The following is a 26,973-nucleotide window of genomic DNA, read 5'->3' as shown; positions in this document are numbered from 1 at the left end:
GCTCTTAACAATGAGCACCACTTGCAAAGCATATATGTATTATGGACAGGTGAATGCGATCACATTTGCTGCAATTCGTATTTTGTGAGCAATGACACAAATGAACTGAGAGGATAATGGGCATCACGCAACGTTAGCCATTATCCCTCGGGTTGCTGATAACCCAACTATTGCCCGATATAATCGGGCCAAATGAAACACATGAAAACAATTAATTCACACCTTTGCTTTGAGCTCGGTGAGGCTTTTCATCCGTCCTTCGTGAAGTCGTGTGGGTTCCATATTTTGGTGAAATCCATCGTCTTCTTGCGCTGCTGCTCAAGTGTCTCGTTCTTGGAGCGGCGCCAGGCGGTCGGATCCAGCTCGAGCATGCCACCAATCACCTCCTGTGCGAAGTTATCCGGGAAGATGTCCTCGTCTTCCACCACGTGCGCAAAGCCGGGTTGCATTCCGAAGTCCACGAAAAAGTAGGGTAGACCCTTAGGTATCGCGCGGCGCACGTCGCGACCGCGCAAGTCCACCACCTTTTTATTCTGGCTCCATTCTGTCTCACTCTCTTCCAAAGCCTTTTTAAAGTAGATCGGTGCCAAGTCACCGGTCTCACGCGGCACCGGCACGCAGTGCAGCACGGTATGTGGGTGCGTTTGCAGCTTCAGAGCGCTCTCGAAGAAAATAACGTCCTGGTCATCTGCTGCGAACATGGCGACGACAGCGGCGCGGAACCGCGTCATTTCCTCCCAGGTGTCTTCCTCTACCGCCGTGAGGCTGACGGCGTGCTGCAGCGGCACGATCAGACAGTGGTGGTCCGTGACGGAGCGGCCGGCAGGCAGCGACAAGTAGCTCTTGTCGCCCAGCGCGGCGATCAAGTGGCGCAGTGTGTGCCGGCTGTCGAAGCAACGCGTGCACCGCTCCATGTGCCGGTGCTGGGTGCGCGCCCGCGCCGCTGACCTCTCGTCCTGCGCCCGCTCCGGCTCAGCGCGGCCCGCGCGCTCAGCCAGCTGCTCGTCAAGCCCATGATCGTCGTCGTGATGACGAGTTTGGCGGACACCTCGCGCTGCCAGGCGCGCCAGCGCCGCCGCTTCGTCTGCCGGCGTGGTGCGCCGCTCGCGCTCGAACATGTCACGCAAGTTGAGCCGATCGTCGTCGGCAAAATACTTAGTCCGCTCGCCGCCGCGATGGGTGTCCGCCTTGCGCTTCTTGTTCGGTCTGACGTCACCACCGCTCGGGCCACGATCGCCCTTGCCAACGACAACCACCACTTTCTCCGTCTTTTCTGTTGGTCGTGCCGCCCCGCCCCCAGCGGCCCGTAACTGCCGAGCCGCGTCTAGCTGTTTCTGCAGCTCTGCCGCGTCGTCATCGTCACCGTTCAGCTCCGCCTTGAGGATTTTGGCAGCGAGCGCGTTCATCTCGCTGTCTGTGAGCGGCCGTGGTGGTGCCGTGCGACTCGATGCTCCAGCGTCGTCTTCGTCATCTGAGCCGGACTCTGAGCCGAGCGGGGGGAGTCTAGTGTATTCACCTCGAGAAGAATCTTTGCTAAGTGCGATATCTTCTGCTTTTTTGGCACTTCCACTTCCTACTGTCCCGGGGAGGCCATCAACACCACCGGAAACAATGCCAGCATGCTTCTTTTCGATTGATGACCTGTCGCGATCAGCAGCATGTTTTCTTTCCACACTCCTGCTTCGACTCCTTTCATTGCTTATCCGATCGGGCCGATCTCCTCGTTTCTTTTCTGTACTTCGATCTTTGCTTCTGCTCCTACCTCGTCTTCGCTCGTTACTTCCACTTCTATCCCTTCTCCGTTCATTACTCCTGCTTCTATTTCGTTTTCTTTCCCTGCTTTTACTTCTACCCCGTTCTCGAATGATGCTTCGACCTTCATCTATTTTTCGTTCCTTACTTCTACTACGTCTCCTTTCCTTACTTCTACTGCGTCTCCGTTCCTTACTTCTACTGCGTCTCCGTTCCTTACTTCTACTCCGTGTCCGTTCCTTGCTTTTATCCCGTCTCTCGGAACTAATGCTTCGTCTTCGCTCGATGTTTCTGTTCCGATTTCGCTCCCTGCTTTTACTCCGCTCCCTGCCTCGGTCTCTGTCTCGCTCCCTCTCCCTACTCTGGCTACGACGCCGCTCGGAGCCTCGTCGCCAGCCACGCTCTCTCGTACTCCTGTCTGGCGCAGAGTCAGACTGGGCGGGTGCCTTCCTCTGTTCGGCGGCGTCTAGCATCGACTGCAGCTTTTCCATCGAGCCCCAGCGCTCGGCAACAATCTCCTCCAGCGGCCTGCCAGACTCGGCGGCCTGCTGCTTGGCCCGCTGCAGTGCACGCCGCAGCCAACTGGCGCCACCATCGCCGACCGGTGCGGTCGGCTTCGTTGACCCTTCGGTCGGCTCCCGCCACTTGCGCGCCTCATAGTCGGCCTGACGCTGGCGCTCCTCCGCCTCGCGTGCCTGCTGTTTGGTTTGCCGGCGCCGGTCGCGCACCTCGCCGGCAGTTACGCCCGCAAAGATGTCCTCTACTGCCATCCAGGCGTCGCGCTTCGGAGCAGGTGTCTCGTTAATACCAGACGTCGAAGGGCTGTCGCCAGCAGTCTTTTTAGGCACCTGTGATGCTGTAGCAGCAGTGGTTGTGGGAGGCTTTTCCACCCATTGATCACCGTCACTGCTCGAACTGCTCGAGCTAGACCGTCGGCGCTTCGCCTTCTTTTTCTTCTTCTTGTGTTTCTTATTTGACTTGTGTGCTTCTTCCAGTTCAGCCTGAGCACTGGGGAAAAGTCCTGTTGGTTTCATTTTGCTATGCTTAAACTTTCAGACTAAAAGACTTCACAATGAATTGGTATATCCTGCAAGGAAGGGAAACAGTCATGAAACAATTTTGATATTTTGGGGGAAAACAAATTAATGTCAGAATACATCCTCAAATTTAGGCTTAAATACTATGCTATTTAGACAAAACAAAGTAGCCTAAATTATAACCGTCACTCATTTCCATGAACTATTTTAAATGGCATTACTAGCAAGAGACAAAAAATAATTACATTTTCCATGCTCTCATACGAAGCTGACAAAACACAGTTATCATGCCCATCTCACATAACCCTTTCATAGAACAGCATGTATTGCAGCCCCCTCGGTATCTCTGCTCGGTATCCTGTCCAAAGTCACTTTGGTGACATGAGTGTCGCTCACATAGAGCCACCAGCCTGCTTCCAGCTCAATATCTGGCTTGAGCTTAAAATCAGCATCTGGCTGACTAGGTCGGGCCAAGAACGATCTGTCCATGGTCTCAACTCTCAAGTGATCTGTGTCACTCACTCGGCACTGTTCCGCTTGTTTACACCCCATGGCGAGCGATCACGCCTGTGATGAACGTGGTGAGCCTCGCCTGATTGACAAGCGGGAGACAAATGATTGATCCAGCCAGAAAAATTGTGGTCTTTCTGGTGAAGTAGCATGCCTTGTTAATTGAATGTTTGTTTCCTCAGTTAAAGGATACCTGCCTGCCCCTGCACTTTGATTAACCCAACCAGTGACCTAAGTGACCTAACCTCAAGGCTGAAACAGACTGATAAACCTACTAAACAACCTACCAACCTATAACCTAGGTACCAATTGGCAATCTACAGCCTACTGACCTACATCCAAGTTCCAACCAACCTACAACCTACCAGTTACCAGTTGGACTTCATCTTCACATATAGGTAGCAACCTAGGGCCCCAGCCCCCAGGCTGAGGTAAAACTGAAACGTCTCTCTGTCGGCACAGCCAGCCCTTCCCTCAGCCTATACTGATATAACATTGAACAGTTTCTATATCAATATACTCTGATTGAGCAAAGCCGCCAGGGTATATTCACAGACAGTCACACAGTGTACCCAACCACACTACCCAGTGTACCTATATTGATATAAATATATTGGGACATGGTAACTGTGAAATGAATATACGTTACTACCGGTGTTGAGATCAAGGCCACAGATAGTTGAGATCGTTGAGATATATATGAGATATACCGATATAGGTATTTGGGACACGCCTAAGAGCTGGACTTTTTGATGACGTCTTCGGGTGACGTCATGTCGTGTGTGACGTTTCGTGAGCAGGAAAGGAAAAGTCACCACCGCTGGCGAACATTGGTGCGGTAAATGGCAAACACAAATGCTGCGCAAAAAAGACAAATGTGTAACTTCAAACAACATTCGTTCGGACGACAATAGGCGAATGAAGAAGTTCTTCATGCGATTGTTAGTTATCTGTCGTGCTATTTTAGTATGATTGTTATTAGCAGTTGATTTGTGAAATGTATTATCAAAATCAATGTTTATTGAACGCAGATTCAGTTTATTTTCAGATGTACCTAGGTACCCTTACACTTCACTCATCTATTCTCAAGCCGTTCAAACACCCTTGACAAAGTCGATTAAGATGAAACGTTGGGTATAATTTATACTGTGTTTTCTCTGCATTATTAACATATTCATCATATATACAATATAAGGGCCACATGCTTTTTACAGGGAGACATGTCAGACAGCCCAGTAGGATGAGGCTTTGTCAAGCATCATTTTTAGCAAAGCTTTTCTTGCTTAAAATCCAGTCTGCAAAACATGGCAGGGCTTACACTTTGGCTTACACTTGACTCCCAGCTGTTGTGTCTTTGCTATGCGATGTTAAACATATAAAACATCATGTATGCGCCATGACTCATGTAATCTTTTCACAGCCAAGACGCTCCTAAGGTACTGGGAATGTGGGGAGTGCAGCAGCATCAGTGCAGCACCGATGGTCGGATGCGATGGCTGCGATAAATGGTACCACTTCCGTTGTGCGGGACTGACTAAGGAGCCAGGTAAGCGCAAGTGTTTTCTGTCTCAGTATTTTTGTTGCAGCTATAGTGATCAATGAAATATTTTCCGCACTGTTCAGCGAAACATGTATTTCAAACAATCTGCTTCCCAACCAAGGGCGTCGCCACAGGGGGGGGGGGACGGAGGGGATCTCGTCCCCTCCACTTTTTAAAATTTTAACATTACGCCTATGGCGTTGCATGGAAAGAATCGACTTGAAATGGTCCTCGTCCCCTCCAAAATGGTCAATGTCCCCTCCAGTCGTCGCACCGTGGCGTCGCCCCTGTTCCCAACTGCACAAATTTAGTCAAACAATGTGCCAATATGGAATTTTCAGGTTCAGTTGAATTAAATAGGAACAATGATAATTGTAGATTACGTATACCTGCAAGAGAGGAAAACAGAATACATTGTATTGCTTGTCCTTCACCGATACTGTTATTTTTCCATTTCTAGAAACACCGACATGGCGATGCAGGTGGTACTGCCTGGTGAGGCCGCGGTCTCCGGAATCGCCTGCAGACGAAGTCACCTGGCGTCCATCTGCACATCACTTGCAGCAGTGAGGCCTGCTGACAGCGTCTGGCAGTGTCGGCAACGTGCCAGACAGCTATCTGGAGTCCTGCTCACCGCAGGTCGCCGACAGGAGGGGCGACGCATCGTCTCCGAGGTCGCCTCAGCAGCAGTGAGACCCCACTGGCCGTCTTCTTAGGCTTCAACTAGATTGCGAACAACCTATGCTGAGACAACGCCCATGACGTGTGATCCGGTACCGCTACCGCACTGCGTGCCTGTGCCCGCCGTGAGCCGCTAGTGCATGGGTTCGACCATGAGAATATGTGTTTATGTTGCTTTTACTATTGTTTATACGTTGAAGTGACGAATTGTTTATTTTTCGCAAGCCTCCGCTGTCCGGTTGCCTGCAGCTCCATGCAACGCCAGCTGTACTGTTGTTTTAATGTTGTCTCTCCGCTCAGCTGTACTGTTGCCTCTCCGCTCTTAACAACCTATGCTGAGACAACGCCCATGACGTGTGATCCGGTACCGCTACCGCACTGCGTGCCTGTGCCCGCCGTGAGCCGCTAGTGCATGGGTTCGACCATGAGAATATGTGTTTACGTTGCTTTTACTATTGTTTATACGTTGAAGTGACGAATTGTTTATTTTTCGCAAGCCTCCGCTGTCCGGTTGCCTGCAGCTCCATGCAACGCCAGCTGTACTGTTGTTTTAATGTTGTCTCTCCGCTCAGCTGTACTGTTGCCTCTCCGCTCATATATGACACCCTCTATATGAATGGCACTACTGATTGTCACACCCACTGTCCGTATTGTCCGTAGTGGTGTCTACGCCCATGTTAATACAGCGTGCAGAATCCAGATTCTATTGAGGAGAGTTGAGCTAAGTCACCATAGGCTCAGGAAGAGAGCAACGTGGAGGCCCACTGCCCCTTCCCCGGCCCCCACTGAGGGCGCCAGCCACTCCAACTTTTGACTGGATGTCAGGAGCGTCGCCACGAGGGGAACGAGTCGCCGGCCAGCCAAGGTAGCCAACGGCGTGTGAAGGTTGCCTGACCTCGAGGAAACTGAGATGGCACCAACGGATGTTTTGTTAAGTAGGCGACCAAAATTCGAGCGGCAGCAACCTGGGCACCTTCACAGATAGCAGTGCCGCGTATCAGGGCGCCTTCGACGTTGAGCTGGGCGCCGATCATCAGGACGCCGGGGGAATATGACCCAATATCCCCCGTAAATATGTGCCTCGGAAGGGAGACCCAACCATAAAACTGAAAGCTCGCCGTATTTTATCCACTATTTTTCGAGCAGGTCCATAGATTTCCGTCCTCAAAAGTGCGGGGATATTCCCCAGTGTTTGAGTTGGATGGGACTATAGTGGCGTTTACACCGACAGGAGATTCCCATTGCCGGCTGTGGGAAACTACTGTCGGTGTAAACGCCATTCATATTTCCTGCGTCACCCCTGTGGGGACGCCCTTACTCCATGGTTCCGAGCTTATCAATTTGGATATCAATGGAATCAAAATCTCTTATCGATCGATGAAGAACTTAATTACCCCGACCCGGAGAGCGTCTTTGGAATCAAAGCAGTAGCACATGACGCAAGACTTCAGGCAAATAAATCCTTCTTGTCTGAAATAAAACATTTGTGTATTGATAAGCACGTTTTATAAGCAATGGTAGCAATATTCTTCATGTATTTGGTTAAAATGATAATTTAGTAGCAGATACTTACCGTCGCATTTCGTTTTTTTAATTAATAATTTATATTGTCAGAACTAGCAACATGTCTCTTCACTCAACAATAATTACAAAAGTGAAAAAGAAATGATAAATTGCTTATATTTTGGTGAAACTAAAAATTAATTCAGCACACATTTTTTTTACAGCGTTGAAGTCCAGCTCCAAAGGACAGCTGACGATCGTAGCCGAGCAGGCTGTTTGGTACTTCTTCACTACTTCTTAGAAGTACCCGTTAGTACCGATCATGTCTCACATAATAAGCTATTGGAACGAAAATATCCATGTTCTTCTAATTATTCTCCTTTCACACTTTAAATAAATACTTTTGAAATGCATTTACTAATTAATTTCACAAAAACGGCTTGAAATTTTACAACGTCAAAATACTTATTCCAATCTCCACCATGAAACCACCACTATATTACTTGCTTACAGAACCGTGCGCACAGTGCGCGCAGTTTTATCGTGACGTCAGAGGGTGCTTCCTCAGTGGCGCCCCCTGGCGGGGAACGCGTGCAAAAAGTCCAGCTCTTAGGCATGTCCGGTATTTGCCGTGCCACGGTTTATACTTTACACACGGTATATCAATATAGAGAACTTTACATACGGTTATACGGTATATAATTCTTGGGCAGTGTTGCGGTAACTACGGTGTTCAGCATATGTCGCTGACAGAGCTGGGCATTGCGCAACTTAGGTCCGCAACTCCGCAACTCCGCAACTAGCGGACTACCCTCATGAGAGCGGAGTTACGGATCGGCTACCGAGCCCCAAAAAGTTGCGGAGTTGCGAGTTGCGGAAGCGAAAAATTCTAAAGCGCAGCCGCTACCGGGGCCGCTACCGAGATACGGGATTGAAGCGAGATACAGGTTCCAGGACAAGTTCATTGTGTTTATCTCGTCAAGACTAATCAATTGATATGCAACATGACCTATTTGGGTCAGGTCGTGACCTTGAACTGAAGTCAAATTTTAAATTTGACCTTTCGAGGTCATCTTATATATCATTGATGGCCTCGAAACGACGCGCCTTGGTGGAGAAATGCTATGGCGATTAGATTATTGACCTAGCTAAATTATGTTAGAAGTTATGCCCGATAAAAGCCGTTTTCACGAGTTAGAGCGTCTGAAGCTGAAATTCATCAAAATCCGGGAAAATTGGGAACATTTTCACTTTGATGACCTCTGGTGACCTTCAAAAGGATGCAGTGCTATGTCCTATCAGACATAGCACTGCACTTCAGGACGAAAACTGATAAAACATAGGCCTAATACCTAAACCTAATAGAGATGGGTAGCGGAGTTGCGGAATAGCGGAGTTGCGAGTTGCGGTTTCAAGATCTGAAAAATAGTTTCGGAGTTGCGATTGCGCTTTGGGTACCTCTGGTTGCGGAAGGTAGCGGTAGCGGTTTCCAAATTTCGGTAGCGATGCCCACCTCTGGTCGCTGAAGATGAAGGAGGGATTGCCAGAAGCAGGTTGCTACGCTACTCGATATTTTTCGGTGATTTCTGTGAAGAATACAGCAGGTTGCTTGGTTACGCTTCTCTTCACTGACGATTCTTCTCATTTTTGAACAGAAGTTCAAATTACTTTTGCAACGAAAGCGCAGCTTTTGAGATCAGATTGAATTCGATTACAGCTGCTAATTTGAATTCATGGACACCTATCATTCTGTTTTGAACTTGGTATCAACCAGTCCCTTTTTTGTTGAAAAATATCGACAGCTTCAGACCTCCAAATTGCTTGAACTGATCTATACCGCGAGCGGCGACCGCCCGATGTCATAAAAGCGAGATTCTGACGCTGACACGGCCCGAGCCTGCCGGGCGGCCGGCCGGTGTGGGTGGGAGGAAATGAATGCGTGGTCGTAGCTCACACGATCAGTTGGACTCAAAACTCAAAGCTCATGTTGTCGGGGGCGGAAAGCTTCAAATGTCGCATCAGCGCTTCCATCGCAGAGTTAATTGTGCAAAACAAAAGTCAAACTGGTAATCCAGAATTGGAGGATCAAAAGCATGCGATAGCATGATGCTTTTGCATCCGGAAATTCCCATTGGTGGGTCGCTGAAGAAAAGTTCGGCCAAGCCTGTTTGTCAGTATGTGAGTGAGTATGTGAGTGAGTTTGTCCAAGCTTTTTTGGACCTGGAGTCAAAATGGGTGGACCGATCGGGACGAAAGTGGGACCGTTCGACTCGTCTCCGGCGAGGTAAACTTTTGGTACTGGCCTCGGTTCGCTCAGTGCTTCGTGGCACATGCTATTCCGCTTCAAAGTTTCGGTGACACGAATTTTTTTGTCAAGGCTACAGGTCAACCCGAGGTCACGGCAGTGGTCGATAAAACTTCCAACGTGCCAACGCTCGTTGGAGCAAGATATTAGCAATACTTGGAAGAGCTGGAGACAGTCCGCCCGTCTACATGGATGCTTCCTTACGCCTAAAATACAGCATTGACTTATGACTTTCTAATCGTCCGGTGCTGTTATCGGCTGCTCGGTACCGCGTGTATGTTCCCTCATTCACTCCTGGTCACCCTTCGGTCACCCCTCGCTGGGTCGGGCCAGTCGGCTATTTTTATCCTCTTTCCGGCTAGGCCACCCGCGCTCCCGCCGTGCCGCGCCGTCTGCGAGGGACCTGACCCTTCTGCCGGCAGAGGTTTCTCCAGGTGTCTCCAAGGAGCCATCGTAGCGCTAAGGGTGTGCTCCGCATACACATGCATTGATTTTCGCCCTTACTAGCAGGGCCGCTGGCACGCGTTGGCAGCGCCCCGCGGGCATTTTTTCGCTTAGGGTCATTTTGTGGTAAGGAGGATCAGAAAATCACCCTTCCAACTTTCTCCAGGCCTGGGTGTTTTATCGAGCGCGCCTGAAAACGCACAGTGGACCGGAATCACACTTCGATTGCGTTACTTCGTATAAGGTAATACGATCAAAAGTGCGCTCTTTCCTCAATCAATAAGGACAAGTGCGTTAAAACACACTTATAAAGTTTTAAGTTAAAGGCTTTAAAATGCTAAATTTCAACATTTCTACGCTGATGATAATCGTTAGTTGTTTCAGACTTTGGCATGAAAACGTAGGCATTCAGATCCACCGTGTGACCGGTCACCGTATGCAGTAGGGGCATTCCACGTCAAATCAAACACCGAAATCCGTCATCCCCTTCGATTTTTCTGAAAATTTGTAGGCAGACTGGGCATGGTTCAAAAATGAGTTACGTGTAATATTTTCGAAATTTGATAAAGTATCGCTGAGATATAGGTCATCAAATATAGCCAAAAATGCCACACATCAATTTTTTAAATGTCTATAACTCTGGTTCCTTTTCTGGTATCAAAATGATATTAACAGGGTCTTGTAGGCAATTGATAAGGCTTTGATTTTTAATTATAAAATTAAATTGAAGTGACCTTGAAATGCATTTGACCTTGAATCAAAACAGAAAAATTTAAATAGCAAAAAACACGTCACCTTCGATTCGGGTAATTTTTACATATTATGTCCGTCACAATGTTCCTAACCATCTGTGAAAAAATTGGAGTGGGCCATTCATAACTCTCGCGGCAAACGCCGTTTTCATGCATCAACATCACGCAACCGTGCGTGACCTTGAAAGACAGAGTCAAGACATGCTTGCTTGTGTACACTTTCTGAAATGAATGATTGCTGATTAGTGATATCCCAAACTCTGTGAGAATGGAAATACATAGTCATCGTAGTCAAGCATTCAAGTTCCACAGTAAAAGTGTCTCAGGCAAACGGTATTTTGCGTTGAATTTTGAGCCGTGTGGAAATGCATCATGAAGCCAAAAATTCAACGAAAACATTATCACGCAACGATATCTTCACGTCTTTTTATCTTCACTATACGAAAGAATATACATTTTTGAGTATGTATAGGGAATTTCTAGTTAATCCAATAATAAATATGGCAGTTAGAGACCTAAGAGTAACATGTCGCCGGCTGAGGCGGGATCGGCCGACGCGGGAAACGCAGCAATCACAATTTTGTGTTTACCCGTTCATATTTCAATTGTTTACCAATAGATTTTCAAAATTCTTACACCATAACATTGTCTGTACATTTCTTAGTCTTCTCACAAAATTTGACGCGAATTGAACGTAATCAGCGGTAAGGAGCGCGATGTAAAGACGGAACCGTTCCGTTCCGTCCCGGCACAGTCTACAATTCAGGCGGCGGCTAGCGGTCGGCGCCGGCTGCCGAGTCGCCGCGTCGCCGCGGCGACAGGATGTTCACTTTACACCGCTATTACTAGACCAGTTGTGAACCGATTTTCTTCTTGCTTGCACGATGAGATGTGCAATTCAATTTTGGACAGGTAGCTATAATTAATTTCGCATTAATACTATGAGATATTGGCGAAAAACAGGAGGGGTGGGGCGAAATTCACTCTTCCCCCTCCACTGCTCGTGCTAACATACGTTTGCATATGTGCCATTTTCTTCAAAACTTATGAATGGCCCACTCTAATTTTTTCACAGGTTGTTAAGAGTATGGTAGGCAATAAAATATATGAAAATTAGCCAAATCGAAGGTGACGTGTTTTTTGCTATTTCAATTTTTGTGCTTAAGAACAGAGTTAAGCAAATTTCAAGGTCATATATTTAAGTAGGTGCAATTCTAAACAAATGTTTAAGAAATTACCTAAACAGTTAGGTTTATTTCATTCAAATCAAACAAGTACAACCAAAGTTATGGTCGTTCAAAAATATAAAGATGCAACATTTTGTAAAAATTCGATGCCCTATATTTAGAAGACCTGTGGTCAGAATGTGCAAAAAACATCAATGTAATATTCGGGGCGACACAGGAACTCGCTCACAAATTTATAATGAAATCGCTGATGGTAAGGTGCAAAACAGCCGATTTTTGTTCGATTTGACGTGGAATGCCCCAGTAGTGTGATGGTGTGAGTTGGGGAGTCAAGGCCGTGTGGGGAGAAGGTGAGGAGATGCCGGTGTGCCTACGCGGCAATTGGCAGTGATTAGACAGTTGTGCATGCATTGTTCATCTAGCACATCATTTGCTTGGGCAAATTTATAGGCATGGCGCCTGTTTATCCGTCTAATTTAAAGGAAAGGTGTGAGTACCAATACTGGTCGTACTTTTCATAGTCATAGTCCAGGTCCTGAAATGACTGGCACCTGAAATTTTCAGGATATGTCGCAAGAGGCTCATTCCCAGACGTTGTGCCAAATTTTGCGGCGCTACGCGACACCACCTTTTACGCTATTCGCGAAAAAAACTTAGGGAGGCTGCATCCCCCCTCCCGCCAGGCGAGGGCTAAGTTGGAGACAGTGATGGGACTAAGATGTTCGTTGGAGCAACTCCAAGCATTTTATCGACCTCTGGGTCACGGACAAAGCCACACTGGCGGGACACATCGGTAACACCTTGAACCAGTTTCCAGGGGGGTCACCGTCTGCGAGGGGTGCAGGCTGCACGTGCTGGGGGCGGAAAACCGTTTTGACGTGAGGTCCTCTGGCTCAAAGAAATTTTGAGCTATCAACCTCAAAATCGGTTCAATGGTAGTCTCAGGCAAGGCCTCCAAAATAGTGCACATTTGGTTGAGCTAAACTCTGTGGTGCATGAGCTATGTACGTGCAAGCCGATTGCACCCCTTCGTGCGTTGCCACGCCTGCAGGGTAAACGGCCGCTCTAACTGGTTCAAAACTTGCAGGTCATAAGAAGAATACATTGAGTCATAACATTTCGGCGAGATAATATCCGAGGGTTGCAAGCTGCGCGTGCGGGGGGCGGATAACGGTTTTGACTAGGGATCCTCTGATCCCGGGAAACGTCGATCTAGCGACACAAAAGTCGGTACACTGATAGAACTAGACACACGCTACATGATGTTATGAAAATGACTGCACTGGGGTGCCTGGGACATGAACTATGCACGTGCAGTTAACTCATACCATACTGTAGGTAGATATCCGCACCAATCTCACGTGCTTCGAAGCATTTTTGGGATGTTTCGTTTGGTTTCAGGTTCAGTCCAAGCTCAGTCTGGGTTTCGGTGGTTTGGCCCGGTGTGTGCCCTCAGTACCGTTCCTCCAATTCTGGCCCAAGGCAACGCAAGAGCGCTGCCGGCATCTAGTATACAATACTGAACGAGGCCGGTGTAAATAAATTTTCAAGACCGAGGTCCTTACTGAATTTTTGAACGAGGCCGAAGGCCGAGTTCAAAAATCAGTAAGGACTGAGGTCTTGAAAATTTATCACCGGCCGAGTTTGGTATGTATTTTACTGTATGCCAACGATAAAATAATTGTCTAGACCGAAGCTCTTAGCCATTTTTTGAACGAGGCCATCCCAAAATGTTGACTTGGTAATTCCATAGTGTAATAAATAACAAGTGAAGACACTTCGATTATTTTGTGTAATGCGTTTTCTTCTGCCGGAAGTGCTCTCTCAGAAAATCAATGATATTTGATGACGATTGATGACGTTTTCGTCATTGTAGTGCAAAAGTTTCATCCATGTAGTGAAAACTTCTAATCCAAGAATCTACTATCCAAGCTTGTAGTTATATAAGTGTTGGTTGTAACAGCTAATTCACTTTTATTTACGACAAAACACTGAAAGTGAATCCCTCTATACGCAACTTGAAATGAAATACCACTTAAACATAATGAGAAGACCAAAAACCTATTTCTACTACATATCTTTACAATCTAAGAATGTCTTCTTTATGCCAAATTGGGTATAGCGTATGAACACTGGACAGGCCCTAATGCATACACAGCTCGCAATACCTAAGAATTAATGCTCTCTTATCAGGCATATCGTTCGGAAGCTGTGTAAATGCCGACGCAGTGTTAAAATGGGCCAAACAGCTATTCATCAACTGGGCATTTCACCGGGCTGAAACGCATCGATGTCCCCTGACTTTGCATATTATAATGCATTTAATAGGAACAATGAACATGCGACGACTCTCATTCATTTCGCGCAATAAAAAGCATAGGTTCTCAAGTCATAGTGAAGGAAAAGACCGATCAAAATGACTAGACTTTGTTTAAACACTCTACACATTTAGGGGCCGGTACTGTTATGGTGTCCTCTATTTTTGAATATTTTCATACCGGTTCTGTCACATTGCATTCAGTAAGCGACCATACATGCAATAAAAACAGTGGGTTCTCGAGAGTAACGTTACGGAATAGAGTGAATGCTGATACGCTGTTCAGCATGTTGGAGCGCAGTTAGATCGAGTAGGACTTTCATCGGGCTGTGGCACATCGATGTCCTCTGATTTTAAATATTTGCACGCATTTTATAAGAAAATGCGATTATTTTCTTTTCTTCAATGCAATAAAAAACATGGGTTCTCGATTCTATGTCAATTAAAGGACCGATCAAAATGGGTTATGTTTTAGAGGGCTTCCGGACAAAAAGTCAAATGATAAAAGGTAAAAGGATGATTAGTCAACCAACAGACATTAAGTCAAAAGCAAGAAGTCAAAAATCTTAAAAGTCAACAGGTAAAAGGTCAACAAAGAGGAAAGTCAAAAGGCAAAAAGTCAAAAAGGATAAAACGTCAAAAGATAAAAAGTGAAACTGCCAAAAAATCAATGAACAAAAAGTCAACTAGCATAGAAGTCAAAAGACAAAAAGTCAAATGGACATAAGGTCAAAAGACAAAAAGTAAAAACGGTAAAAAGTCAAATTGCCAAAAAGTAAAAAGGACAAAAGTCGAAAGACAAAAAGTGAACAGGACATAAAGTCAAAATCCAAAAAACCAAAAGGATAGAAAGTCAAAAAACAACAAGTCAACCGGGCATGAAGTCAAAATAAAAAGTCAAAAGGTGAAAAAGTCAAAAAGACATATAGTCAAAGTCTAAAAAGTCAAAAGGACAAAAATCAAAGGGACAGAAAGTCAAAAGGACAAAAAGTGGAGAGGACAAAGGTCAAAAGACGAAAAGTCAACAGGACATAAAGTCAAATTACGAAAATCCAAAGGAAAAAAGCCAAAATCCAAAAACTCAAAAGGACAAGTCAAAGAGACAAAGTCAATGACACCTGGATCATCAGTCATTACATACATGAGATAACATTTACAAACAGCTGTACACAATTAAGCAGGATGCTGCACAATATAACCTGCATCATTGGACATTGAAGCGAGACTGCCTCCATTGCGCGACTGATGGGGATTCCAATGGCCCGCAACCGCGACTCAGCTGGTCACACGGGCATGCTTGGCTGAAATCTGACACACATCCGTTGACACTTCGTGCTAGGTGGGAGCTCGCTCGCATCGTAAGGTTGTCATGGGCAGCGTTACATGATCCTTCGAGACAACTGGCTGTCCCAGGCGCAGTTTACTGGAATTATTTCAACAAATATAGTAACCCGGAATGTTATCGATACGAAAGGTTCGCTTGTTCAAATTTCCCATATTGTGTAGGGAGACGTTTCTTATCAATTGATTCCGTCACGGGTTCTATTAGCGATTTCACACTTTTATCCCGCGCCCTGCTAAGGGGGGGGGGGTGTTTGAACACCCTCCTTGTGGTTTTTCGCAAATATCTAAAAAAAACGGCGGCGCTACACCTTATCATACATCAATTCTACACATGTTGTGAAAATTTCAGACCATGGTCATTAGGGTGGTCCTTATTTTCGAAAATCGTATTTGGATACCTTGCGCCCCTTCAATCGGTGCCGTTTAACGAAAAAACATGTCTGTCAAAATTTCAGATCCCTACTTCATTATTTACTGGTAGCTCAACGCTCGTTCGTTCGTCAATGTTCGCAGTGGCGGATCCAGGGGGGGGGGGCAAAATGGGCATTTGCCCCCCCCCCCCAAACGGCATGATTTTAACATTACGCCTATGGACGATGCATGGAAAGAATCGATAAATTTTTATGGTTTGCCCCCCCCCCCCAAACCTCTGAGCTGGATCCGCCTCTGAATGTTCGCTCAATGTCCGTTTCGTCGATCAACGTTCGTTCCCTCTTCCTCAGGTGTAACGGTTGTCTGCGTCGCAAACTTCTGGGTACATGGTGTCCCCCAGTTATCAACTCCTTGGCTCCAAGTTCCCAGTAGCGGCGGATCACCTTCAATTAGGGGGGGGGGGGGCACTGCCGACTTTTGGTCCCATTCTTTCCATGCAACGCCCATAGGGCTATACTAAAATGGCAAAATTAAGGGGGGCACGGTGCTCCGGTGCCCCCTCCCGTTCCACCACCTATGCAAGCTCCCATCCCGCGGCCAATCTCTCGCCTACTTCCTCCACCGCCACCAAATCCTCTAGGAAACGGTCCGGGAAGCGGCCAACCGGACGTTAGAGAAGGTACTAGAGTAGAGGAGTTCTGGGCTAGGGCCAGGAATCCCACCCAGCACAAAGGGAGAGCGGTCAAGAAGGTGGAAACTCTCTTCGACGAGTGGAAACGCCTGAAAAAGAACAAGAACAGGACTTCCGCCACCCAAACAAGCAACGAGGACGTATTCAAGAAACAACTGGAAAATATCTTTGATATCGCCCACGGTGACGCAATGTCCTTGATACCTAACCATCCCGGAAGATCGCGCCTTCCTTCTCGCCCAACGTGAGCCAGGGAGATGGGATAGAATGACAGAGGCAGACATGGCGCTCAATTCCCAAGAAAAGAAGAAGAGGAGGAGGGATGACGCCGAAGAGAGGAGGAGGAGCAAGGCGTCGCGTCGGAGGAGGCGCGGGCGGCAGCCGACCAAGTGGAGCTGGAAAGCATAACCTCGAGTAGCTCCGAATCGTCCCCACTTCGCGGAGCCGTGAGACCTGGCCCCAGCATGAGTACAGCCACTCTGTCATCCCGAAAGCGTGGTCGAACCACGGCCATCACGCCGCAACTTTCCGCTAACGTCTAACGTGTGTGTGTGTGGGGGGGGGGGCGGGGGGTCGGTTGGACCCCTCTGCCTTTTGGCTCCAGATCGCGCTAGAGCTTTGCGAAAAAACGAGCGTGTTGCCCGTGACGAGAGGAAACCGATGATATCCAATTTAAGGTCCTAGGTCATTGGTTGACCTTCCAGGTCAGGTCAATGACCCAGTGGTCAGAAAAATCGGGACCTGCAAGAGCTTCGTACAGTGAAGCTGTATTGTTTTTGGGGGTGCTGATCACGAATTTCATGCTAGTTTTGATCACATATGATGTCTTCGTGCATTTAGACCAGGTCGGGTCAGGTCAGGTCAGGTCAGCCATTAGGCGTCCTGCCGGCTACCCATAGTAGGTCTCAACTACCACTGGTGGCGTCGTAACACATAACAAAGGCACCAAAACTACTTCGTAAATGTTCAAATGGATGCTAAATTCGAAATCAGCCCGAAAAACTGCCCCAGAAACATGTATACCTCGGAAAAGTGACATGAGGTCATCATAGGTCAATGACCTGACCTGACCTTCAGGTGACCTTGACACCCACCGTAATGCAATGCATGGGGCGAACATCATTTCACATGTTTGGACGTTTATAATCGCAAAAATATTAGAAACACGCGGATAATGAGAGCTGACATACGCTGAATCGCGACTCCGGCCAAACATGGTCTCGAGAAATAGGTCACAGGTCAAAGGTCATTTGGGTCAGGGTCATGAAATTTTCAGAGTATGTATAAAATTGATCATCTCGAGGATACTGAAAGTCTCGTCGCGATCGGCCGCTTTTTACGTGGGTTATTCGCGAAAACTCATGGGGGTCCATCCCACCCCTACACATACGAGGGTTAATATGCATTGAGCCACCAAAAAGCATCCGCCGATTTCGCTCTTTTTGCTCTTTTTCCACGTTTCTAGACGAATGGCATCATTTGAGGGGGCGCAAGCGCGAAAAAATAAAAATAAAAATTTTGTATGGAAATAAGGACCACCCTAATGGTCATTCAAGGTCAGGTCACCAGGTCACTTGAAGTGACCTCACCTCATAAAAAGTTTCAATGTCTGTCATAGCTACACCGAGTGACCGATCGCTTTGACACCTTCAGTGATTGCTAAGAGCAATAGCATGTACAAAATGTATATCTCAGAATTTTGATATCGATGACCTAAGGTCAGGTCAATTTTGCGACCTCCCCATTATAAGTCAATGGGAGAAAATTGAAATGCGCCTCTTTTGGACGAAAGACATTATAAACACTCCCAAACACCGAATTACAAGTGGTTTAGACGCACTTAACATGAAAATGGTGTCCGTGACCTTTGTTTATGCCCTGAGGTCATCTTAGGTCACGAATGGTATCTAACAGTTTTTCGCAAATAATTTTTGATTGAGGCGAGCGATGAAAACGCCTTAGATGTGTTCAGCTCGACGATACGGATCGAATGATATACAACATGACCCTTTCCGGTCAGGTCATGACCTTGACCTGAGGTCAAATTTTCAAGTTGACCTTTCAAGATCAAGTTATAATTTATTCGATGCGTCTTGACAAGAGGAACACGATGCCGGTGAAAGTAAGCTCGTACAAGGCTTGGGTCAAAAGTTATTGCAGAAAAACTGTTTCCGAAAAAATCGGCTATTTTTGCAGTTTTTGCCCCCTGCAGGCGAAACGGTTGACGTTAGGTCAAATTTGAGAGAATTACTCAGAAAGGCCGTTAATAAGGCTATCGAATGCGCTTTTCCGCGGCGCTGTAGCTCTATTGGTTCCCGAGTTATGCGTTGGCTTCTTGGAAGTTTTCGACATTTGACCTGGAAATCGGCGAAATTTTGCCTTTAATGACCTCTGGTGACCTGACCTTTGACCTGACCAAAAAATTGACCAAAGTTTCGTCATTATTTTTGACGCTCTTTCGAACGCCACCTTCCGCGTATCGCTACGTGGCCCAGGAGCCGAGTTACAAAGGGGGGGGGGGGGTGTTCAAACACCCCCCCCCCCAGCAGGGCGTGGAAATCCAGGACCCCCAGCCGGGCGTGGGTTATTATAGTTCAAGCGTATTGTATTGTACAATTGGTACAATAGTAAAGCGCGTCGTTTCTTTTAGATAGGTGGAAGTTGGAACGAGAGGCAATTGTGTGATTGTCGGATTGTCCTGCCTTGAAAGGAACGCTCATATCAGCATCAACAGACAACAACCTGTTAATATTCACGGATGACTGCATGCAATTAAGGTGACCAATTTTCATCGAAAGGTACGGACTGCATACAATTAAGGTGACCAATTTTCATCGAAATTTATAGATCAATTAAGTTATCGAGATGCGATTGCTAAAAACACATTTTTTTTCGGACCTCGGAGCTGTGACGTCCAAAGAGAGGTGACAATTATAGCGCATTGTGGCCACCAGTTACTGTCCCTCTCCTTCATCTTCGCCTCCGCCCTACGTCTCCTTATGGGAACTGCCCCCCCCCCCCCTGGCCGCCACCAGCAGGCACAGTACGCCAACTTTGTATAGATAAGTTCACATTCCCAATATACTTTTAAAGCAAAGTAAAAATAGGTAGGAGCGTTCTTATCGGTAGTGTCGGGGCACGCACGGGGACGCGCCGAGACGCGCTATGCGGTGGATGCGGTGCAGCCGGCGCCCAGCGGGCGCACACTGGGCCGATCGCCAGGTCTAGCACGACATGGGTAAAAAATCGAACTTTGTGGATGTGCAATGAAACGTATACCAATTTGTTCAAAAATGATCATACTGCATTGCTGTGGTCTTTGGTTTTCAACACAATTGCTATTTCATGGCGAAAACTCAGCTTAAACACGAACTTCGGAATCGTTTGGACCGAACTAGTCCCCCGCACTCTTCGACAACGAATTTTTGATCCACGAAAACAATCACAATTTGAGGAGGAATTCCACATTTATATACATCAAACAATAGCTCAGGTTTTGCAGAACACACATAACCACATGACAATGGCGAACTCTTACTTGGTTATGATGTATTTGCACCGCAAAGATTTAAAGACGAAAATATAATTTCACATAATTGATGTCACACACAAATAGACTTTTAAAAAAGTACCGCAAAGTACCGCTTCGAAAATCTCGGTACATGTCAATGAGTCATTGCAGTACAAGATCCAACAGTCATTTCTTGCGACTTTTTGCGACTTTGGATGTAGCAGCCAAACATCAACCCGCGCCGGACCGGTATTCGGCGTCAAACGCGCCGAGCCGGGAGGTGTTGATTGAACACTCCCCCTTCTAACTCGGCTCCTGGGCCACATAGCGACACGTAGTAAGTGGCATTCGACAGAGCGCCCGAAATTCCAGATAGAGTAGTTAGTCATTTCTAGGTCACGTCAAAGGTCACGTCACCAGAGGTCATCAAAGGTAAAATGTTGCGTATATCACCATTTCTCGAAACACCGGCCCTTACTTCGGGGACCAATAGAGCTACATCGTCGCAAAAAGTGCATTCAATTGCTCTTTTAGCGGTCTTTCTGAAATAACCCCTCAGATTTGGCTTAACCCTCGCATGTGTAGGGGGGGGGGGTCGGATGGACCCCCCCCCCCATGGTTTTTCGCGAATAACTCGCGTAAAAAGCGGCCGATCGCGACACAACTTTCAGTACCCTCGCATTGATCAATTTTACACCTACCCTGAAAATTTCATGACCCTGACCCAAATGACCTTTGACCTGTGACCTCTTTTCCGAGACCATGTTTGGCCGGAATCGCGATTTCGCGTATGTCGGCTCGCACTAGCCGCGTGTTTGCAAGCTTTTCGTGGTTTCAAACGTTCAAACATGTGATTTGATGTTACTCCAGTGTGTGTCAAGGTCACCTGAAGGTCAGGTCAGGTCATTGACCTTTGGTGACCTCGGGTGACCTCGGTTCACTTTTTCGAGTTTTACATGTTTCTAGGCTAGTTTTTGGAGCTGAATTCGAATTTAGCAACCATTTGAACATTTACGAAGTAGTTTTGGTGACTTCGTAACATGTTACGAAGCTGTCAGAGGCGGTTGACACGTACTACGAATACCCATCACGACGCCTACTGGTTGACCTGACCTGACCTGACCCGACCTGGTCTAAATGCTTCAAGACATCATCTGTGATCAAAACTAACACGATATTCGTGATCAGCACCCCGAAAAACCCCTAAGCAGCCACACTTTACGACTTTCTAACAGGTCCCGATTTTCCCGACTTTGGGTCATTGACCTGACCTGGAAGGTCAACCAATGACCTAGGACCTTAAAATTGGGTATCATCGGCTTCCTCTCGTCACGGGCAACACGCTCGTTTTTCCCGCGAAGCTCTAGCTCGATCAGGGGCCAAACGGCAAGGGGGGGGTCCAACCGACCCCCCCCCCTACACATTAGAAGCTGGCAAACGCCGCACACATGCGAGGGTTAACCCTCGCCCCTAGTGGTGTTTTTCCAGCCGCGAACGTATAGAAGGGGTCCGTTGGCCCCCCCCTCCCTGCCGTTTCGCCCCTGATCGAGCTAGAGCTTTGCGGAAAAGACGAGCGTCTTGCCCGTGACAAGAGGAAGCTGATTATACCCCATTGTAAGGTTCTAGGTCATCGGTAGACCTTCCAGGTCAGGTCAATGACCCAAAAGTCGGGAAAATCGGGACCTGTTAGAACGTCGTAAAGGGTGGCTGCTGTGTTTTTTTTTGGGGGGGGGGGGCGCTGATCACGAATATAATGTTATTTATGATAATAGATGATGTCTTCATGCATTTAGGCCAGGTTGGGTCAGGTCAGGTCAGGTCAACCAGTAAGGGTTTTGCCGGGAACCTATTTGTAGTAGGTGGCAACCGCCTCTGACAGCTTCATAACATGTTACGAAGGCACCAAAGCTACATAGTAAATGTTCAAATGGTTGCTAGATTCGAATTCAGCTCCAAAAACTAGCTTAGAAACATGTAAAACTCGAAAAAGTGAGCCAAGGTCATCAAAGGTCAATGACCTTACCTGACCTTCCGGTGACCTTGACACCCACCCCAATGCATGGGAGCAACATAATATTCCATGTTTGAACGCTTTAAAGCACGAAAAGACTGCAAACTCGCGGCTAATGCTAGCTGACATACGCTGAATCGCGATTCCGGCCAAACATGGTCTCGAAAGAAGGTCACAGGTCAAAGATCATTATAGTCAGGGTCATGAAATTTTCAGGCTAGCTGTGCAATTAATTATCGCGAGTGTGCTGAAAGTTTCGTTGCGATCGGCCGCTTTTTACGCGAATTACTCGCGAAAAACCGAGGGTTCCGTTCGAAGTTTCAGGCCCTGTCGCCCTAGAATGGCATACCGGCCCACTGTGGGGCGGGGGCCGGGGATCAGTGGCCCGGCGCGGGTCAGTCACCGACCGGAGACGCGGACTGCGGCGTACTTGTACCGACTTAGTTAACGACTGCTGTTTAAAACTACTTTTTGCTGTTGACTACATTTTGCGCATCAACTTTTCTCGCACCTATTAACTATTTGCTTAATGACTTTGTGTGTGTTGACTTTTAGCGTGTTGACTTTTAAGCATGTTGACTTTTAGCGTGTTGACTTTTAGCATGTTGACCTTTCGCGTGTTGACTTTTAGCGTGTTGACTTTTAGGCGTGTTGACTTTTAGCGTCTTGACTTTTTGCGTGTTGACTTTATGCGTGTTGACTTTTAGCGTGTTGACTTTTAGCGCGTTGACTTTTTGACATGTCGGCTTTTTGTCTCTTTGACATTATGTCTTTTGACTTCTTGCGTGTTGACTTTTAGCTTGTTGACTTCTGGCGTGTTGACTTTTTGGCAGGTTGACTTTTTGTTCATTTGACATTTTGTCCTTTGACTTCTTGCGATGTTGACTTTCTGTCTGTTGACTTAATGTCCTTTGACTTTTTATCCGTTTACTTTTAACGTTTTGACTTTTCATCCGGGAATCGTTTTAGAGACGTTGTCAAAATACCCTACACTTTTTAGGAGCCGGTGGTGTTATGATGTCCTCTGTTTTTGAATATTTTCATACCGGTTCTGTCACAGTGCATTCAGTAAGCGACCATACATGCAATAAAAACAGTGGGTTCTCGAGAGTAACGTTACGGAATAGAGTGAATGCTGATACGATGTTCAGCATGTTGGAGCGCAGTTAGATCGAGTAGGACTTTCATCGGGCTGTGGCACATCGATGTCCTCTGATTTTAAATATTTTCACGCATTTTATAAGGAAATGCGATTATTTTCTTTCATTCAATGCAATAAAAAACATGGGTTCTCGATTCTATGTCAATCAAAGGACCGATCAAAATGGGTTATGTTTTAGAGACGTTGTCAAAATACCCTACACTTTTTAGGAGCCGGTGGTGTTATGATGTCCTCTGTTTTTGAATATTTTCATACCGGTTCTGTCACATTGCATTCAGTGAGCGACCATACATGCAATAAAAACAGTGGGTTCTCGAGAGTAACGTTACGGAATAGAGTGAATGCTGATACGATGTTCAGCATGTTGGAGCGCAGTTAGATCGAGTAGGACTTTCATCGGGCTGTGGCACATCGATGTCCTCTGATTTTAAATATTTTCACGCATTTTATAAGGAAATGCGATTATTTTCTTTCATTCAATGCAATAAAAAACATGGGTTCTCGATTTTATGTCAATCAAAGGACCGATCAAAATGGGTTATGTTTTAGAGACGTTGTCAAAATACCCTACACTTTTTAGGAGCCGGTGGTGTTATGATGTCCTCTGTTTTTGAATATTTTCATACCGGTTCTGTCACATTGCATTCAGTGAGCGACCATACATGCATTAAAAACAGTGGGTTCTCGAGAGTAACGTTACGGAATAGAGTGAATGCTGATACGATGTTCAGCATGTTGGAGCGCAGTTAGATCGAGTAGGACTTTCATCGGGCTGTGGCACATCGATGTCCTCTGATTTTAAATATTTTCACGCATTTTATAAGGAAATGCGATTATTTTCTTTCATTCAATGCAATAAAAAACATGGGTTCTCGATTCTATGTCAATCAAAGGACCGATCAAAATGGGTTATGTTTTAGAGACGTTGTCAAAATACCCTACACTTTTTAGGAGCCGGTGGTGTTATGATGTCCTCTGTTTTTGAATACCTATTTTCATACCGGTTCTGTCAAATTGCAATCAGTAAGCGACCATACATGCAATAAAAACAGTGGGTTCTCGAGAATAACGTTAGGGGAAGTTGGGGGAACGCCGAAGACTTTTTTTCTGACGCCCGTAGCACGCAAGGTAGACAACATAAGCTATTCTTGTTGGCGTCATTCGAGAGGCCAGTCTTTTGCCTTTCAAACATACCAAGCGCATTTGATGAATTCGCATACCGTTAAGCGCACAAATTAAAAATATCAAAGAAGTGACTTTTTCGGCGTTGCCCCGGACTGCGGGGAAAGCCGAAAATGGGAGAAATAATCTACGGGGAATGCCGACATTGATATTTTGCCATTTTATCTCAAACTTTATCCAGAATTCATCAAAGCTGACACGCGTTTTAAGAGCTTGAGGACGCGGTGCACACTGGAAGTTATAATTGTGTGATATAATAAAAAAAATGCCAGGTAAATCATTCCTTATAGGTAACAGGCCGTTGTGTCCGTTGAAAGTGTAATTTGTGTGACTAAAAATACGCGTTGCTATTCTACAGCAGTAAAGTCCACGTAGCGTGCTTTTAACACGTGCGTAATCGCACGTTTTCGGCATTACCCCAGCCAGCCATACTTTCATTTGCAGGCCCATAACTTTTCAACGTGCTGTATAAATTTCAAATAGGCAGCACACTTATGCAAAGACATGTTAAAGATTACTTGACCGAATTGGCTAGACAAACGGTAGCATAATGAGTAAGAAATGCAGCTTCAAAGGCGCATGTAGTACAAGGGAAACGTACCTTGAAAACGCTCTTGGCGCCCTCACAGTCGAAGTATTCCGAATGACGACTCGTAACAAACATGCGATAATTGTAGTCACTTAAGCTTCAGAGCATCACTGACAGGTGGCATCCATGTGTTACGGTTTTCGAAATATCTCGAATTTCGGCTTTGCCCCAACTCCGGCATTGCCCCAACTTCCCCTACGGAATAGAGTGAATGCTGATACGATGTTCAGCATGTTGGAGCGCAGTTAGATCGAGTAGGACTTTCATCGGGCTGTGGCACATCGATGTCCTCTGATTTTAAATATTTCCACGCATTTTATAAGAAAATGCGATTATTTTCTTTCATTCAATGCAATAAAAAACATGGGTTCTCGATTCTATGTCAATCAAAGGACCGATCAGAATGGGTTATGTTTTAGAGACGTTGTCAAAATACCCTACACTTTTTAGGAGCCGGTGGTGTTATGATGTCCTCTGTTTTTGAATATTTTCATACCGGTTCTGTCAAATTGCAATCAGTAAGCGACCATACATGCAATAAAAACAGTGGGTTCTCGAGAATAACGTTACGGAATAGAGTGAATGCTGATACGATGTTCAGCATGTTGGAGCGCAGTTAGATCGAGTAGGACTTTCATCGGGCTGTGGCACATCGATGTCCTCTGATTTTGTGTGTACCAAGGAATTCTGTAAGATACTGGGATTATTTACCTTCATTTAGTGGAATAAAAAACGTGGGTTTTCATGTCTAAGTCAATTAAAAAATCCATCATGACGGGGCATGAAAGACGATGATGGCCTTGCGATGATGTAGGCTGAGGATAGCGTTCAATGATTTAGGAAGTGACGTTTTATGACGTTTTATTACGTCATACTGCAGCGTGAGTAGCTACATAGCCCACTCCCAGCTGAAGAAAAGTTGTTACATGAGTTTGCATTATAAATTGGTGAAGTGTCTTCACTTGTTATTTATTAAGTACTGTCTCCACGTGTAAACATTTTCGGTTTTTACGCGTTTTAGCAAACGAGAGTTTTGCGCTTTTTTCGCTTTTTAACAGACGCTTTTGCGAGTTTTGCGAGTTTTTCGCTTTTTACGGTTTTAGTTTGTCAGTCTTTCAGAACAATTACAATTTCAGAACAATTTCAATTTCAGAGAAAGAACATCTTTCTCCGCCCTTCGTGCGCTGTATGCCGTGGCCCTCTTGTCCCACAGGGCAGGTATATCTGGCGCACGGCTTCTATTAACCCCTCGATTTTCGCTGTAAAGATAGTTATAGGGGTATCATCACGTTACCCTATTGTTATCACCGCTATGACATCAGTTAATTATCAATTATCAGAAATGATCTGATATCGTAATATCTGTTATCCATAGACTCACTATGTAATTATTTGACATCCACATCGTCGAAATAGCAACAGAAGTTATTGGTATGGTTGTCTGAGTACTTGCCATGATCATTAGCTTAATCAACTTGCGTTTCATCGCTTTACACACTTTCCATTGCATCCATTTCACCGTAAAATGGTATTAACCCTCGCCCCGTTGGGGGGGGGGGGCCATTTTGGCCCTCCCTGTGGTTTTTCCTGAATAGCAAGAAAACGGCGGCGCGCAGCGCCGCCAAATTTTCAGTACCTTCCCGGGCATCAATTTGACACCTTCACACCAAATTTCAAGTCTTAGGTCACCTTAGGTCAGGAGTTATTGAGGTCAAACTGAGGTCATGTTCGAGCAAAAATGAGCAAAAAACATGCAATCTTGAAACGCTCACCAAATCTACAGTTATCAAGCAATTTCAAAGTTCTTTATATGGTCTAGTAGACAAAAAGCGGCGCTACAAAACTGCTATCTCGGATTTTCAAAATTTTTGGTTTTTGACCAAAAAAAAAATCAAAAAATTGATTTTTTTAGAAAAACTTTGAAAACATTCAAAAATTTTCGAATTTCGAAAAAAACGGAATATATGTGATAGTCCCAGCGCTCTTCTATATACATACCAAATTTCAGATCGATATCTCGTTTTTTGGCCAAGTTATAGCGAAAAAAACTGTTCAAAAATGATGACGTCAAATTTTTTAACCC

The 26,973-nt window shown here is 46.0% G+C and overlaps 1 protein-coding gene across 2 annotated transcripts; it reads right to left on the bottom strand.

The window, feature by feature from the left end:
- Nucleotides 1-21: 21 nt before the first annotated feature.
- Nucleotides 22-4,024, bottom strand: LOC122370385 (CWF19-like protein 2). 2 transcript variants are annotated; one of them, XM_043345938.1, is made up of 3 exons: nucleotides 4,010-4,024; nucleotides 1,992-2,839; nucleotides 22-1,943 (listed from the first exon to the last, which is right to left on the bottom strand). In XM_043345938.1, exons 2-3 carry the CDS (start codon nucleotides 2,784-2,786, stop codon nucleotides 249-251), a joined length of 2,490 nt encoding a protein of 829 aa, XP_043201873.1. In that variant the 5' UTR covers nucleotides 2,787-2,839; nucleotides 4,010-4,024; the 3' UTR covers nucleotides 22-248. The 2 variants fall into 2 exon arrangements, with proteins under 2 accessions (XP_043201873.1, XP_043201872.1); XM_043345937.1 differs by having other exon boundaries at nucleotides 28-2,839.
- Nucleotides 4,025-26,973: the final 22,949 nt, after the last annotated feature.

Source organism: Amphibalanus amphitrite, unplaced genomic scaffold (genome assembly GCF_019059575.1).
Source record: "Amphibalanus amphitrite isolate SeventyFive unplaced genomic scaffold, NRLGWU_Aamphi_draft 001129F_arrow, whole genome shotgun sequence".
Lineage (NCBI taxonomy): Eukaryota > Metazoa > Arthropoda > Thecostraca > Balanomorpha > Balanidae > Amphibalanus > Amphibalanus amphitrite.
Note: the sequence above shows the minus strand (reverse complement) of the source record. Positions and strands in the feature narration are given on the sequence as shown.